Source organism: Solanum tuberosum, unplaced genomic scaffold (genome assembly GCF_000226075.1).
Source record: "Solanum tuberosum cultivar DM 1-3 516 R44 unplaced genomic scaffold, SolTub_3.0 scf00327, whole genome shotgun sequence".
NCBI lineage: Eukaryota > Viridiplantae > Streptophyta > Magnoliopsida > Solanales > Solanaceae > Solanum > Solanum tuberosum.
The window spans coordinates 540,684-557,242 of NW_006239249.1; the positions used below are offsets into that span (position 1 = coordinate 540,684).

The following is a 16,559-nucleotide window of genomic DNA, read 5'->3' on the forward strand; positions in this document are numbered from 1 at the left end:
TCCCTTCCTCTTATATTGCGTTGCACGTGTGTATTGTATATATACTATACAATGTTGTAAAATAGAATTAATATTACTAAATTAAAGTTTTTTAGTAAATAATTATAATTGAAAGAACACAGGACAAGTGTTTTTAAGTAATTAATACAAATTTGTATACAATTACTTGTATTTTGAGATCAAAATGACCAGATATCATTGAAACATTTCAAAATACATTCAAAGTTTAAATGTGGGGAGAAAGTGACATTTATTAAGTAGTATTTTTACTTCATTCAATTTTGTAAGCAAATCTAACCAACAAAATTTTAAAAAAAATGTCACCAATAGCCTTTCCTCTTGAGGTTATGAACATAAATGATGGACACCATTTAAGTACAATTTTTTCTCTTAAATATTCTTACTTGAAATATAGTATGTGCATGACACTAATAAGGATTACCATAAATATTTCAACATTTTATCTATATACGCAATCTATCTATACTTGAGTAAGACTACCATTTATAGAGAGGTAATTTTTCCATTTGATTGAAATCATATTATAAGTAAAAGCTAAAATCTATTTTTGAAATAGTGGATTTTATATTCAAACTAATCATTTAATGGACTGTGCTGATGCCCGTTCCTTTACCAAAATTAGAAAGAAATTCCTTCATGAGGGTAAGAGAATAAAAAATTAAAAAAGAAAGAAGAAATATCATACACAAATCATGTGTCTTTTTTCATAGTTGTTTATTATTATTGTCTTTTCCACAACTTTTCATCATTATTAATTCATGAAAATCGTAAGAAAAATCTACGAGTGTGAATTGTTGAATGATTTGCTATAATTTGTTTGCCAACTCTTTCGTATGTCATACCTCGAATTTCGTTGAATTTTGAACTTAATCAACTACTGCAAATAATCCTTGAGATTTTTTAAGAAGAAGAAGAGTACAAAACTTTAAAAAAAATGTAGTTTAAAAGTGAGAAGAAACTCCTCTATTTATAGCTAACAAATAGTAGTATGAATAGGTGCTAATTGTGCCTTGTCAGAAATGTTACAACCTTTTGTAAAAGTCACTGCTCATCGGAAAAGTCACAACCCTTTGGAAAAGTCACAACTCATTGAGAAAAAGGCACAAACCCTTTGGAAAAGTCACAATCCTTTGGAAAAATCACAACCCTTCGGAAAGTCACAACTCATCGAAAATGTCACAACCCATCAAAAAAATCGCAACCTTTTGGAAAAGTCACAACACTTTGAAAAAATCATAACCCTTTAATGTGAAAAGGAATCTATTTTTAATATAATACAAAAAATAAATTGAGTATTTTTAATTGGGGGTAATATAATAATTCAACATTCAAGTTTAGGAGTTCATGCTTTTAAGGTAGTGCATATGTATATATATATATATATATATCTTATTAATTTATTTTTTCAATTATTTTACGTATAAATTTACAAAATTAGAAAAAAAAGTAACAACAATATTTTTGCAAGATTAGAAAGAAGAAAAAAAATAACTAAAGATTTCAACCCTCCAGAAAAGGTATAATCTTGATTGAAAATTTGAATATGAATATTTTAATTTAATAAAAATAAAAATTTAAGTGATTTTTTTGTAATAGATGCTTAAACTAGTTTCTCTCTATAAAATAATCTTAATATTAAAAGTATATTAATATTTGTCCTTTATCGTAATTTGACTCTCATAAGCACTTTCTGAGAAAGATAACAATTTGCTTATAAAAAAACACTTTTCAAATGAATTATCCAAACACAAATTGTTTTTTTTTTTCAAAAGTACTTTTTTGAAAAGCTATTTTTAAAAAGTGTTTATAAAATTAAGCAATTTTTTGCAGCAATGTCAAACAAGTTCTTAGTAGGGATTTAAATAGAGAAATTTATTTTCTCAGAAAACATGTTAAATGGATATAGTAAGGAAATCTAAGGGTAACACATAAGGGAAATGACATTCTTTTTTGTTAACTTATCAAAATCTCAAGTCTCACTCTTCACATAGAAAAAATGAGTTGTTAATATTACATTGCAAGAAATAAAACTAGCATATATTACTTAAGGTGGACTGTTGGGAATTCTACTCAAAATAGAGTGTTCAGGTTTGTGATCACACTCATAGTCTAGATGAACAAAAGCACGTTCAACTTCTGAAAGTTCTTCAATCTTTATCTGAAGTGACTCTCCAATGGCATGAGCTTCTTTCAGTGGCAAGTCTTCTAGAAGCTCTATGTCAACCTGTTTGCACAACAAATACTTAGTCAATATATTTCAACTAAATCCTTTTTGTTGGACTATACAAACGAGGCACAAATAACATTTTTTGTGTATTTTTGAATCCCCCAAACATAAGGGATGTTTTCATTTTAGTTGCAAATGTAGTTCAAAATCCCACAAAGCCATTTTGATTCTTTTGGATTCATTTCTCATGTCTAATCATTTTCATAGCTTCATTATATTATTTATTACTTGTGAGAATAGATGACATGATTCTCTAGGAAATTAGATGTATTTAGAGGAAGATTTTCAATTTTGAAAGGTAGAGAAGTTGAAAAGTTTGATCAAAGTCAACAATCTAGGATAATGATTGCAAATTCAAATTTCAACAGTTTGGTTATGTTCGAAAGATGATTTTTGACTTGGTTGGATGGATGGAATGGATCACAGGGTGTTTTTGAGTGATTTGAACCTTCGATTGAATTTTTGAGTTTTAAGAAAGTTGAGTTTGACCACGATCAACTTTTGGTCATGACGACCTTGGATGGTTGATTTGATGACTCCAATAGGTCGATTTGCACTATGGTTTGCATCGAGGGGATCTTGGTTGAGTGACCTTATTGCGTTCGGAGACTTGATCCAACTTCATCTGCATTGTTACTTTATTTATGAAAGTTTGGAGATTTAGACTATTGTGTTATTATTTAAATTACTTCCACATTTATATTATGTTTTGTATCTTCTTAAAGGGCTGGTTTACCTATCAAGGAGGGTTAGGATAGGTGTCATCAAGATGTAATTTTTGAATCGTGATACTTTTTTAAAAAAATTGGCTCCGTCACTATTGATAGCCATCAAGTGTTGAACCTGATTTTCATAAATAAAGAGTTGCATGTTGGTCAACTTATAATCTTACCTAAACAATATCATATCTCTTTTCTATCCATTTTATAAAAAATCAGAAATGAGAAAACCACATCACAATAATAGTAATCTCACCTCAACAAAGTAAAGAACTCCAAAAGTGTAGGCTCTAACAGTGTCAACTCTTTTTATTTGAGGATCATGCCTTAGGACTAGATATGTAAGTTTCTGCAAAAATTCAGGAGGGGCGGATTGTCCAACTAGAGAAACTGCATAAAGGAACATTATATTTATAAACATCAAAATTGGCTTATTGGTAATTGCATATTAGTTGAAAAGGGAATTAAAAAGAAAGAACCTGCATTTTCCAACACAGTTCCAGACCAATTTGTAATTGTATATACAGCAAGAACAATAGCACCAACAGGATCAATCCACCAATAGAATCGATCACCGAGGACAGCAGCCACCAAACCAACAACATTTGTGACTACATCAAAGTAGTGATCCTAGATATCATGATTCCATAACATGTCAAATGATGCACAATTTAAAAAAAAGAATGAATGTATGTAGGAGAAAAGACCTTTGCATATGCTCTAACTATCTTATTCCCCGAACTTCTGCAATAAATCCACAAGACAAATTTTACTCCAGTAGATGTTAGCATAATTGCATATAGCCAACACAATTGCTCCTCAGTCATCTTGTTTAAAGGTGTATCTTTTATCAATTGTTCCACAGCTTGCACTAAGACTTGAAAGCCTATGCAATCACATACAATCGATTTGTCATTCATGACTTGTAAACAATAAAAACAGAGACAAAGATATGACATGTGCAGAAAGACATACCAAGAGTTGCCATAACAGCTGCAAAGATGACAATCCCTACAGGTTGAACTCTTAACTTTCCTATAGGGTACTTGTAAATGTTTATACTTTTCATTGATAGGTGTGTGAACCAGAGAATACCACCGGCCATTAGATCAAGTAATGAATCCAACGTCGATGCTTCAATTGCTAAAGAACCACTTTTTACTATAGCATATACCTGCAATCGATCCAAAGTAACGATAAAGTATAAAATATATCTTTATTTCCTCACAAAGAACATAATTGGATACAACTATCTTATGTCTCATAATGATGATTTGATTCATCATTAGCATTAAACTTACATGTGGTAGAGTTTGAGCAAGAAAAACTATGTAGCTAAACTAGTTGTAGCAAAAATAGCTAGGGTATATGCTTACTCTAGCTATTTGTATACGATTTATGAAAAATTCATAATAAATTACCTTGTTTGTATATTAACAAGCGAAATATACAAACAGAGTTCTAGAAAATTCCTAAATATATAAATTCAGAATTTGTATATACTTGCCTATTTATATATTCGCAAGCGAAATATACAAACAGACAAAAATATACAACTGCAGCCTCCATAGCAAACAAAATTATAGCTATGGAGCGCAATTATCTTTGTTTATACTTATCTATTTATATATTTACAAGCGAAATATACAAACAGACAAAAATATACAACTGCAACCTCCATAACAAACAAAATTATAGTTATGGAGCGCAATTATCAAAACTATAGCCTTAGAGTCTTTCTTATTATGTTTGCTATTTCTGAAATTTTTTCTTAAGAGATTGGCACATTTTCCAAGTGAAGGAATACAAATGAAACTTTACCTTAAAAGCAAGTAATAAGACATTTGCCCAATTAGAAATATGCATTGCTCTTTCATGTTGTATTTGCTCTAGTAGGTCTTGCTCTTCATCAATGGCATTAACTGAATCAAGTGAATCAACTTCCTCAAAGGACTTGAGAGTAGCAATTTGTCTTTCATAATATTCTTTCTCTCCTATAAAGAAAAAATTATGAGATCATCAATAATAAAAAAAGAAACACGACAAGGTAGCAACTTTTACATGTAACAACATTGAAGGATTTACCTTCAATTAAATCACTGGCTTTAGACAAGTCCAAAAGAAAAGGGACTTCAGGATCAAGCCATGTCTTAACCTTTCTAGGTAATTCTGAGAAGAAATCACATCTCATAGAATTAACTGAGTTTCGACGCTTTGTTATATTGACATTGCTCAACAATGGCTCTTCCACATCCATTTTTTTTTGTTTTTTTCTTTTATCCAAAATCAATGTGAATTCTCACAAATCAATTTGGCATGAATTTCTCTCTCTCTTTTCTTTATATCAAGAGACATAAATGGATGTCAAAATTGAAACATGCAAAAATGCATGAAAAATGTGACTAAATGCCCAGATTTGTTTTTGCTCTAAAAAATTGTGGCATGCATGAAAATAATGACATGTTTGGTTAAGCTTTTTTTCATCCTTTTTTTTTTTTTGGAGGGGAGAGGTTCTAAGTTCATTTTTTATATTGAAATGCATCTAATTATTTGTACATATGATTTTACACAAGGCCTAAATTGCTCTTGACTTTTTCTTCAGGGCTATTACATCTCATTCATTTATGTAATGTGGTCTCTATAATTCATATGTTAGTTTGGTATAAAAATTTTAATAAGATAAATGAATGATAATCCTCACTTAATCATCACATCATTCGTCCACATTTTATTTCTTACTAAATTCTTTCATTTTTTCTTCTTTCTTTTTTTAAAATATGATAAAATATATTTTCAAGAAATGTTTTCCATGAGAAAGTTATTTTAGAAAATATTTTTCCATCAAATTAAAATATATATATTTTTTCTTAATCTTTTATAAATTTGAAAAACAAATTTGGAAGGAGGTAGGATATTCCAAAATATGGAAATAGTTTTTCAATTTGGAAGGGGTTGTTATGACTTATGCCTATCATCAGGAGTAGAAGCCTCTAATAATTTGTATATTAAATCAAAGGGCCACAAGTATTGGTCACTTGGGTTGATTTGTTAGAGAGTTGTTAACATTGATTGTCATGCCAAAGGGTAGAGTTAATATCTGCTAAAGTTACTTAATTTTGAGAATTTGTTTAGCAAAGTCATTAAACTTTATTGTATATCAATAAAATCATTCAACGTATGCATTTGGATCAATATAATCATTCAACTTATGCATTTGTATCAATATAATCATTCAACTAAATTTATCATTAAAAAAGCCTAACATGAAAAAATAAAATTAATCATTTTCTATGTCATATAATGTCACGACCCAAAAATGGACGTGATGCCACTTGTCTATTCCCACCAAAACAAGTCAACCTCAACCCAACGAAACCGAAAGAAATGCATAAAACAATAAAGCAAGAGCAAAATAAAGTGGATAACTTATTCATTCTATTAATAAACCCAAAATCTGGTTGTCATGTATACAAGACACTAAATGCATAAAGTGCGGAATTTAAGAAATAAGTACAAGTCTCAATCTTTGTTTCTCAAATAGAACAAAGCTTAAAGGAAAAGGAAAAGAGGGTCCGCCGGATTGACAAGCAGTTACCTCTCAAGTCCTCCAACGAGCCTCAAAAAGGGAGAAGAAGAACAATCACGCTAAACTGGCTCAGTACCTACACAAGTGTAGAAGCAAAGAGTGAGTACCAACAACACGGTACCCAACAAGCAACCTATTAAACAGGACATCGAACTAGAAATTGAATACCCCTTACAACTCCAACCAAACCTCCTCAAACTACAATTTGTACATAAATCAGCCCAACCTAACAGTTCTACAATACACGGCTCACAAGGCCCAATATCAGTTCAATAGTCATAATTCTACAATTAAACGAATCGAATAAGTCAATCTCATTGTCAAGTAGTTCAGTCACACGCAACAAGTACATCAATCACAATTAGCAAACAAGTCATGTATAAGCATCAAATGCATCGAGTCACAATAATCAATCTCTTGCCGGAACCATTTTCTATCGGCTTTATAAACACTTGTCAAAAATGACCTCACCGGCAAAGACCTCGCCATTATAAATTATCACAAATCTCAACACGGTGTTCAAAAATCAATGCACACAAGCAAGATCACACCTTATGAAAGAGATAGCAAATTATACAATTCAATTCCACATTCATGCTTTCAAGCATTTTATCGATCAATCAACAAGAGTCACAATACGATAATTCATATCATTGTGTCCATCACATAACATTTTTCATTTCAATCCATTTTTATTCATTTAGGTATATCAAGGGGATAATTAAACCATTCACCCCATCCTCATTACTCCCAACACACAAGCAACGAAGGAAGTACACAAATTCTACTAGAATGTAAGGTTTAGGAGATCACTTGCCTTAAATCAAACAATAAATCAATCCAAGAGTTGAGACTTTCCCTTCCGAATCACTTCCAAAGCCACACAATCTATAACAATCAAGTATTCACAATCAGTCATCGGAAACAACAATTCTCACATCAATTATATAGAGAAATGAGTCAATCAACTTAAAATCCAATTTCAAAAATAGAGGTTTGAATCCGGAAAGCAATACTCAAAAATGATGTTTAAGGCTTTAGGAACTCATTAGTGAACACCATATAAAAAAAGGGATCAAAACCACTTCAAAATAACCATTTTAGATCAAAACTCAAGTTCTTGCCAAACCTTGTAATTTTTCAAATCAAATCCCAAATTATGAGGTTAGAATCCATAAATAACCAAAGGAAGATGAGGTTTATGATCATAAAAGTTTACCAATTGATTTAGCACAGAAAATCCTTTCAAAAATCACCACCAAGGGTTCCCTAAGCTCAAAAATGAAAAAATGGGGCTTAAGCCCTGAAATTTGCAGGTCAAAACCCCTCTAATGTCGCAAAGCGACCACCGGTTCCCAAAAGCGAACCATAGATAAAAGGCTTCTCTCGTAAAAGTGAAGCCCTCTTTGCTTTTGTGAAGCTTGCTTAAGTGAAGAGGCGCTTGCTTATACGAAGGTCACATAAGCGACTGGCCTTCACAAAAGCGAGGCTTGCTGACACCAGCAAACAATGGTTTGATGAGGATAACTAAGTTGACACGCCAGAATTTGCTATTGGAACAACAAGGTGGTGCCATACCACACCGCAGGCGGACGTGCAGTAGCATTCGCGGTGGTGCTTTACGATTCGAATGTACTGCGTCCAAGATCCGAACGAGCTTGCTGAGTCTCGGCTATTCGAAAAACACAGACTGAAGCAAAAGATCACAAAATGCAACACAACAAGGGGGTCGTTAGACTGTAGCTTGCGTGAAGGAATAAGCTAATCAATAATAACTGAGACAGGGAGAAGAGGCGAAAGAGACTCTCAAAACATCAAAAGGACCCTCGGGATTCGTTCAGAACCCCGTACACACAAATCACATATGCAAATCAATTATACTCGACGTTCCAGACTCAATGGAACAGTCAAAATACGAATTTGAGGTCTTCTTGATCCACATCTGTGAAAACCACAAGAAACTAACTCACGCCTAAAAAGGCTAAAACAAGCTCGGAACCTCTCAAAAATCAACCAAGACCGCACATAGGCCTAAAATCATCCCTCGAATCTGACAGAATTCTTGGAATTCTGATATGAGCATCTGAACCCCGAACGTTGATCAAAGTCAATCCAAAGGCAAAATTTCCACTATTTCATAACTTAGGACCTCAAAAGATTCGGAATTTGAAATCGATAACTCTCATGGCGCATATTCCACATTCCGAGATTGATGGAATCGACGGAATTTCATTCCGATACTCGAAACTCCAAAGGACTCCAAAAACCACGTTCTTAACAATATTAACCTTTCACTCAAAACTTACAAAATTCTCAACTTTTAAGTCCAAGTTCAAGAACAACTTTTCAAACTCAATCATAAAAGACTCCGGGTCAATCACAGGAGGGGCAAAATGGTCAATTCACAAAAAATAAAAAATGAACGACTAGATCATTATATATAAACATGGACCATACATTGATGAGTTTTTCCCGGCGAATTTAATTAATGAAATAAATACTCTTGTGGTAATACTGTATAATATTATGTCTTGATTTAGTAAATAAAAATATATGTGTTAGTGAAATACATATTATGGTCCTCCCTTAACCACATGTCTTGAGTTCAAGTCTTGGCTGTGGAAAAATCTTTGGTAGGAATAGCTTTCCCCCGAATGAGACATGAATCCAAATTAATTGCACTCCAATGCGGGTATCAGATGCCGAATGAGAAATAAAAAAAATTATGATGTTAGTGTGTATTTCATATCGTTGGGGACTCTTAGTGATTTAAAACGTTTAGCATTTTTAAATTAGAACTTATATATTTATACCAACTAGTTTTTTGTATGTGCTTTGTATGTGAGTTTCGCGACAAATAAAAAACTATATACCAGAAGAATAAAATTATTTATAAAATAACAATTTACGTTAAAATAAATGTTATATCTATCTAATTGATATGAATTTCATATAGTAAGGTTAAAAAGTTATTTTGAAAAGCGTAAACCTCTTTCTTTAATATTTTTAATTCTTTACTCATATATTTATTTTGTCTACCATAATTTAAGTAAAACTTGTACAAGGTAAAAGTATTACTCCCTCCGTTTCAAATTATTGTTGAGGTGTTTCACACCCTTTAATAAAAGAAGATTAAGACATAAATTAGGCATAACTTTCCATTTTACCCTTCTTAATTAGTGTCAAATTTATGATTAAAATAACTAAATATTAATTAAGCAACTAATTTCAATACTAACTAATGAAGGGTAGAATTGGAAGAACATACTAAAAGTAATCTTGAAAATTGAACAATTAAGTTAATTTGAAAAATGAAAAATGTCTCAACAATTCAATTAATTAGAAATGGAGGGAGTATTTTTAAAGTATTAAATGTTAGGACTTCTAATATAGTAAAAATAATAGCCTCGTTGGCCTCCTTGTATGCTCCTTGAGACATTCCACAAGCCCATCATAACTCTTCAACATATGTATAAAAGTAAAAAACTAAAGTTCAATTTACAAGCCGTCGGAGCCCATCAACATATGCCAAGTGCATGAAATACATCCCAGAATAATCCATTGGGCACACAATACCATGTAAAACATCCTACCTCTCAAAAAGCCTTAGGAACCCATAAGTTTAAAGCCAATCTTCTTTCAAATCAATATCTCATACAAAAATAGTACCTCTCAACATAAATCCCACGTCTCAATAGTAAAACTAGTAAAATATAAAGTAACACATGTTAAAGATAAAGTCCCAACAAAATGATACAATTTCTTTCAAAACTTCATCCCCAAACAAGTAAGAATTGAAGAAAATCGGTTTCAAACACAAAATTCTTATTTCTCAAGTCTAACTCCCACCGAAATCAAGTGCAAATGTCATGAGCATGAATGAATGGAAACCAAAAGAAAATCACTCACAATATATCAACATAACACAACAAATAGGGAAAAATTCCATTCATAGTACAATTGCACTAACTTGGAACTTCAACTAGTCCAAGTCCAAGGCCTCGGGCCCAAAAACACAATAATATCATAAAGAGCTCAAACATATCGAAATAACCAAGAATTAAAACTAAAATCAACCAATGCATATAAATATAATCTTAAACCACCTAAAAGTATTCTAAGGATCCTCAATCGCCACACCAAGACTAAAGCCAATTCTAAACTAGAGCTTAAAGGCTATAATTGTAGTCTAAAATCTCGAAAATGGCCAAAATATGACTAAGGATCATGAAAGCCTATAATTTCATCCTACAAACTTCCGAACGATCATGCAACTCTAAATTATATAAAACTATCTAAGTTAATGTCACTCCCCAAACTCTAGGGGTGCAACTGACACCTAATTTCAAAACGTTGGCGTGAGCCGACCCTGCTAGACCTTTTACTAAAGACGTATAGCAGCCGCACACAACCCAAAAAACAAGTATGTCTCGGCTTAAAAATAAGACATTGGCTAGTCAGACCCCTCTCAATAGCTCTATAAAGAAAATAGCTACTCTTAATAGTTCATATAAATCAATAGACATCTAGCACACTAATCTTGTTTAGGAGTCGAGGCCATGTGATATCTAGGAAAATGTAAACATTAAATGGACTATTCAAACCTCCATGATCTCTTTACAGAAGTTGAAAATAGGTATATATCAAAACAATACATCAAACAACTGTCAAATTTTAGGTAAGCAACAAACAAGGCCAATATGGCCAATAATGTAACTATACAACCCAACACACTATCTACAAGCCTTCAAGAGTAGTAAATCTTGTTAGTGACAGGTCCTAGCCTATCGGAAATTATTTACCTTAAAAGCTAATAAACCTCATAACGCAGGCATCTCTAGAAGAAAGGGGATAGCCAACCTGCTAGAAGACAACTCTACTACTAGGGGGGTTCGTTGGAACCTGTAGGCATGAATGTAATATCCCTAGGCAATGAAGCGTCAGTACAAAATAATTTACAGAGTATGAAAGACAGTATCATAACTGAGGAGGTATCATAATATACTAAAAATAATTAGGAAAGGAAGTCAAGAATAAGATAAGCGTACTGACTTGCTCCTAATCTAAACATACCAAAAATAATACTTGTCAAATTAGCATGCATATAACGGAGCAACCGGCTCCCTTCAACATCTCTCATAATGTGTTCTACGTTGTTGAAAACTTGAACAACAACCTAATTAAGCCCCTATAAGCTTGGCAGGTACAAAATAGCAAACAAGACAACCTACGTAGGCCTCTAAGAGCCCAGAAAGTGTCAATTCAATCTATATACCCCTATCATTAGTCCCCTATCCTCGTAAGATATCACTACCCTCTTAGACATTAATATAGCCCCATAGGCAATACATAACCCTCTTGGGACTCAATATATCCCCGTAGGTAGCATATAGACCTTTTAGGCATTAATATAGCCCTATAAGCAACACATAGACATCTTAGGCATCAATATATCCCCATATGCAACACATCGCCCTCTTAGGCATCAACATAGCCCCATAGGCAACACATATGTAATGACACTGACGGTCATTTTTGGAAATTTTTAGAAATTGTCATTTTACTCCTCCCAATGATTACCCCGAGTCATGTTTGTTTAGTTTATGAATATAATTTTGAAATATGCTTCAAAAGTTGTGATTTTTGGAAAATTTTCAATTTTAGAGGTTTAAAGTTGTTAGAAAGTGATTTTTGGTATAAAAAAACCAGAGTCTCAAGACTCGGAATGGAATTTTGTCAGTTCCATCAACTCTTGAATACGTAATTTGATATATGAGCATTATCGTTTTATATTTAGAGTTACTTCATGGATTTGAGGCCTTGAGTTGGGAGTTAAAGTGTTTTTAGATCAAGAGTTTACTTTGGTTAACATTTAAAGTTCAGATGCTCAGATCATATTTCTAACAATTCTATTAGGTTTGGCGGATGATTTTAGGCACAGGTGAGGTCTTGGTTGAATTTTCAGAGGTTCTGAGGGCAGTTTGATAATTTTGAGTTAAAGATAGTTATTGTGAATTTCACGGGTTTCAGGTCAAGGAAACTTACGATCTGCGTTTTGATGGTTCCATTGAGTCCAGAACATTGAGTTTAGTTGATAATTCAGGGTTCTAAACAAATCATGAGGGTCCATTTAGTGAATTTTGTGTCTTGGTGAATTGTTGTATGTTGATGTTAGGTGCCCCTTAGTTGTTCCTCGCGATTGTGGGGCCTTCTCTCGTGATCACATGCGGTTATTTTCTTATGCATCGCAATCGCGTGGTATTTGTCACGATCACAAGGAGATAATTTTTTATGCTTTGCGATCGCATGGTGGGGCATCGTGATCGCGTGGTGGGGCATCGCGATCGCGTGGTGGGGCATCGTGATCGCATAGCATTTGAGTTCTGATCATCATGATTGGGTGGCCCTGTGTCGCAATTGTGATGGTCAATTAATGAGTTGACCAATATTTACTCATCGTGATCACAACACTTTGGGTCATGATCGCGAAGATTAATTCAACTTGGACATAATGTTTTCCCAATAGTCAGGGTTTCAACCCCATTTCACTATTTTTGAACATTGAAAGCTCGGTGCATGCAATTTTAAAGTAATTTTTCAAGATTCTTCAATAGGGTAACAATTTTCAACTCCACTTCTTTATTACCCACTAACTATTTTATGATTTTAATGATTAATCATTGATTTTGATTCCAAACTTTGAAGGTTTTTATAAGAACTTAAAGGTTTATGAAAATGGTGATTTAAGATTGGTTTTAACTCATTTTTTTGATGTGGTTTTCACTATTGAGTTCCAAAACCTTTGGGTAACTTGATTTTACACAATTTTCTTAATTTAACCCTAGTTTCTGGGAATGGGTTATTGGGTCAATTTGGCCCCAGTTTTTAAAATCATTGATATGAGTGTTGTTGGCTTCAAATTCTTATTTTGATTCCATATTTACTTAGATTGTGTTAATTTGGAGACCCAGCGGAGAGGGACAGTTCAAGTATCGGGTTGATCGAATGTTTTCCTGGGACAAGTGGACCATTTGGCTCTTTGTTAAGTGTATTGAACCTTGTATGCCATTGTTTGATTAGGAGTAATGGTAAGATGTAAAATATTTCACATATTCTTGTGTATTGTTAAATGATAAATATGATCTAGTGATGATAATGTGGGGTAAACGAAGAATCATGTTGGAATTGTGATATGAATTGTTTTATTGAAATTATGATCATTGATATACCATGAATAGTTGAAACATTGTATTGACTCACCCTTGATTCTATTATGAGGGGTCAGTCCACACGCTATATGGCAAGTTCTATAAAGAGGGGTCAGACCACACACTCCTTGGTAATTTCTATTATGAGGGGTCGGAGGGCCACACGTTTTGTGGCAGATGCATAGACTTCTATGTCCCCCATAGGTCCCGAACTAAGATACAATGGGTGTGTATCATTAGGGTAGACATGCATCACTATTTGACATTGCACTTCATTTGATTCTCATAAATTGTGATTAATGATATGTCATTGTGATTGTTGAATTGTGAAAGACTATGGTGATATGATTATATGTGTTGAAGTGCAATTTGTGATGTTCGATATGTGATTTTTTGATATGGAGTAAGAACTATTAGGTTGGGCTTATTGGACTTTTGCATGTTGTAGTTATGGAGGTTCAGATGGTGTGGTTGGAGTACTTGTGTTCAATAGTGCTTTACTTAAGGTTGTAGGTTTTCTTGCAGAGTGTCATTGTTGTTTGGTACTTACTCTCTTACTTCTACATTTGTGTAGGCTACAATTATTCTCTTCTACGTCTGAGGCTTATCATTGGGAGTTTGTGAGGTAGTTGTTGTCATTCTGTCGGAGATGTCTTACTCTTTTATTATTTTTTTGTTTTATTCTAGAAATACATACATTCATACTTGTATATCTTTAGAAGTCTATTATAATACATTAGAGGCTTGTATATGTGAAACCGAGTTTTGGGGGTATAATGAGCTATGATTTGTTTTCCGCGTTTTAATGTTATGATAGTCCTTATTTTGTTTTATTTCTGCATTTACATCAGTAGTTGGATTTTAGGTTGACTTGTCTTGGTGGGATAATACATGTGCCATCATACCTGCTTTTGGATCGTGACAACATAGACCTCTTAGGCATCAACATAGCCCTGTAGATAGCACATAGCCCCCTTAGGCATCAACATAGCCCCATACGCAACACATAGCCCTCTTAGGCATCAATAACCCTGTAGGCAAAGATCATATTCTTATAGCTAACCATAATATCCCCAAGAATAAAAACAAATGATCAAAAGGCCCAAAGGAGATTAATATAGCTATAAGCGACCTATACAAATTATTTCTAAGTTGTATCTAAGCACATAGTCGCTAATATTAGAATACGTGTCCCGACCAGGGATAAATATATCAACTCAAGCAGCAAACACATTAACTTTGGATACGAGTACTCGACTACAATTCACATTAAAGTTAATGTGTTTGCTGCTTGAGTTGATATATTTATCCCTGGTCGGGACACGTATTCTAATATTAGCGACTATGTGCTTAGATACAACTTAGAAATAATTTGTATAGGTCGCTTATAGCTATATTAATCTCCTTTGGGCCTTTTGATCATTTGTTTTTATTCTTGGGGATATTATGGTTAGCTATAAGAATATGATCTTTGCCTACAGGGTTATTGATGCCTAAGAGGGCTATGTGTTGCGTATGGGGCTATGTTGATGCCTAAGGGGGCTATGTGCTATCTACAGGGCTATGTTGATGCCTAAGAGGTCTATGTTGTCACGATCCAAAAGCAGGTATGATGGCACATGTATTATCCCACCAAGACAAGTCAACCTAAAATCCAACTACTGATGTAAATGCAGAAATAAAACAAAATAAGGACTATCATAACATTAAAACGCGGAAAACAAATCATAGCTCATTATACCCCCAAAACTCGGTTTCACATATACAAGCCTCTAATGTATTATAATAGACTTCTAAAGATATACAAGTATGAATGTATGTATTTCTAGAATAAAACAAAAAAATAATAAAAGAGTAAGACATCTCCGACAGAATGACAACAACTACCTCACAAACTCCCAATGATAAGCCTCAGACGTAGAAGAGAATAATTGTAGCCTACACAAATGTAGAAGTAAGAGAGTAAGTACCAAACAACAATGACACTCTGCAAGAAAACCTACAACCTTAAGTAAAGCACTATTGAACACAAGTACTATAGAGCAGCAAACACATTAACTTTGATTTTTCACTCTTATCTTGCCACGAAGGTACTAGTTAATTTAGACATTTTGAAAGGTCGGGGTGTTACATCCTTCCCCCTTAGAAATATTCACCCTCGAATGAAAAATCATAGTCACGTGGTGAAGTCCTGAGGAGTTGCCAAAATTTTGGTAGAGTCTTCTTTGTAAACATGACTACCCAGAAATTTGAAATGCAAGAAATTCCAACCTAGGCGTTTCACAGGATGACACAAATAGCTAAGCACAAAAGCTCTGCAATAACAATGCGAGTAAAATACAACAACAACAATAATAAGCAACAATATAAAGAACGAGTAGGTATCTTACCTCATTGTACTAATCTAAATTGATATACCATCACCCTAAGGTTTTAAACAAGAGAGGATATCTAGATCTCATGCCATCATCAGCTTCCCAGGTCACCTCTTTCCTTATCCTGTTTATCCATAACACTTTAACAGAAGCCACATCTTTGGCACTCAATCTTTAGATCTATCTATCTAATATGGCGACTGGATTTTCTTCGTAGGACAACTTTAGTGTGATGTGAACATTCACAATTGGGACAACTCGATTAGGGTCTCTTATGCATTTTTGTAGCATCGATACATGTAAGACTGGATTAATAGGTTCTACCCTCGAAGGAAACTCTAACTCATAAGACATTCGTCCTACCCTTTAAAGGATCCTTTATGGACTGATAAATCTAGGACTAAGCTTACCCTTCATGCCAAA

The 16,559-nt window shown here is 33.4% G+C and overlaps 1 protein-coding gene across 1 annotated transcript; it reads right to left on the bottom strand.

Annotated features, from left to right (window-relative positions):
- Nucleotides 1-2,065: 2,065 nt before the first annotated feature.
- On the bottom strand, nt 2,066-5,176 carry LOC102598675 (metal tolerance protein 4). Its single transcript, XM_006360548.2, has 7 exons — nt 5,053-5,176; nt 4,789-4,961; nt 3,943-4,141; nt 3,675-3,853; nt 3,447-3,597; nt 3,224-3,357; nt 2,066-2,245 (listed from the first exon to the last, which is right to left on the bottom strand). Exons 1-7 carry the CDS (start codon nt 5,156-5,158, stop codon nt 2,066-2,068), a joined length of 1,122 nt encoding a protein of 373 aa, XP_006360610.2. The 5' UTR covers nt 5,159-5,176.
- Nucleotides 5,177-16,559: the final 11,383 nt, after the last annotated feature.

Excerpts from the sequence above, each read along its gene's own strand:
- LOC102598675 (XM_006360548.2), bottom strand. The coding sequence starts at position 5,158 with ATGAGATGTGATTTCTTCTCAGAATTACCTAGAAAGGTTAAGACATGG. Across the intron at positions 4,962-5,052 it reads AGCCAGTGATTTAATTGAAG|GAGAGAAAGAATATTATGAA; the intron begins GTAAATCCTTCA and ends TTTTCTTTATAG. Across the intron at positions 3,854-3,942 it reads AGCTGTTATGGCAACTCTTG|GCTTTCAAGTCTTAGTGCAA; the intron begins GTATGTCTTTCT and ends GTGATTGCATAG.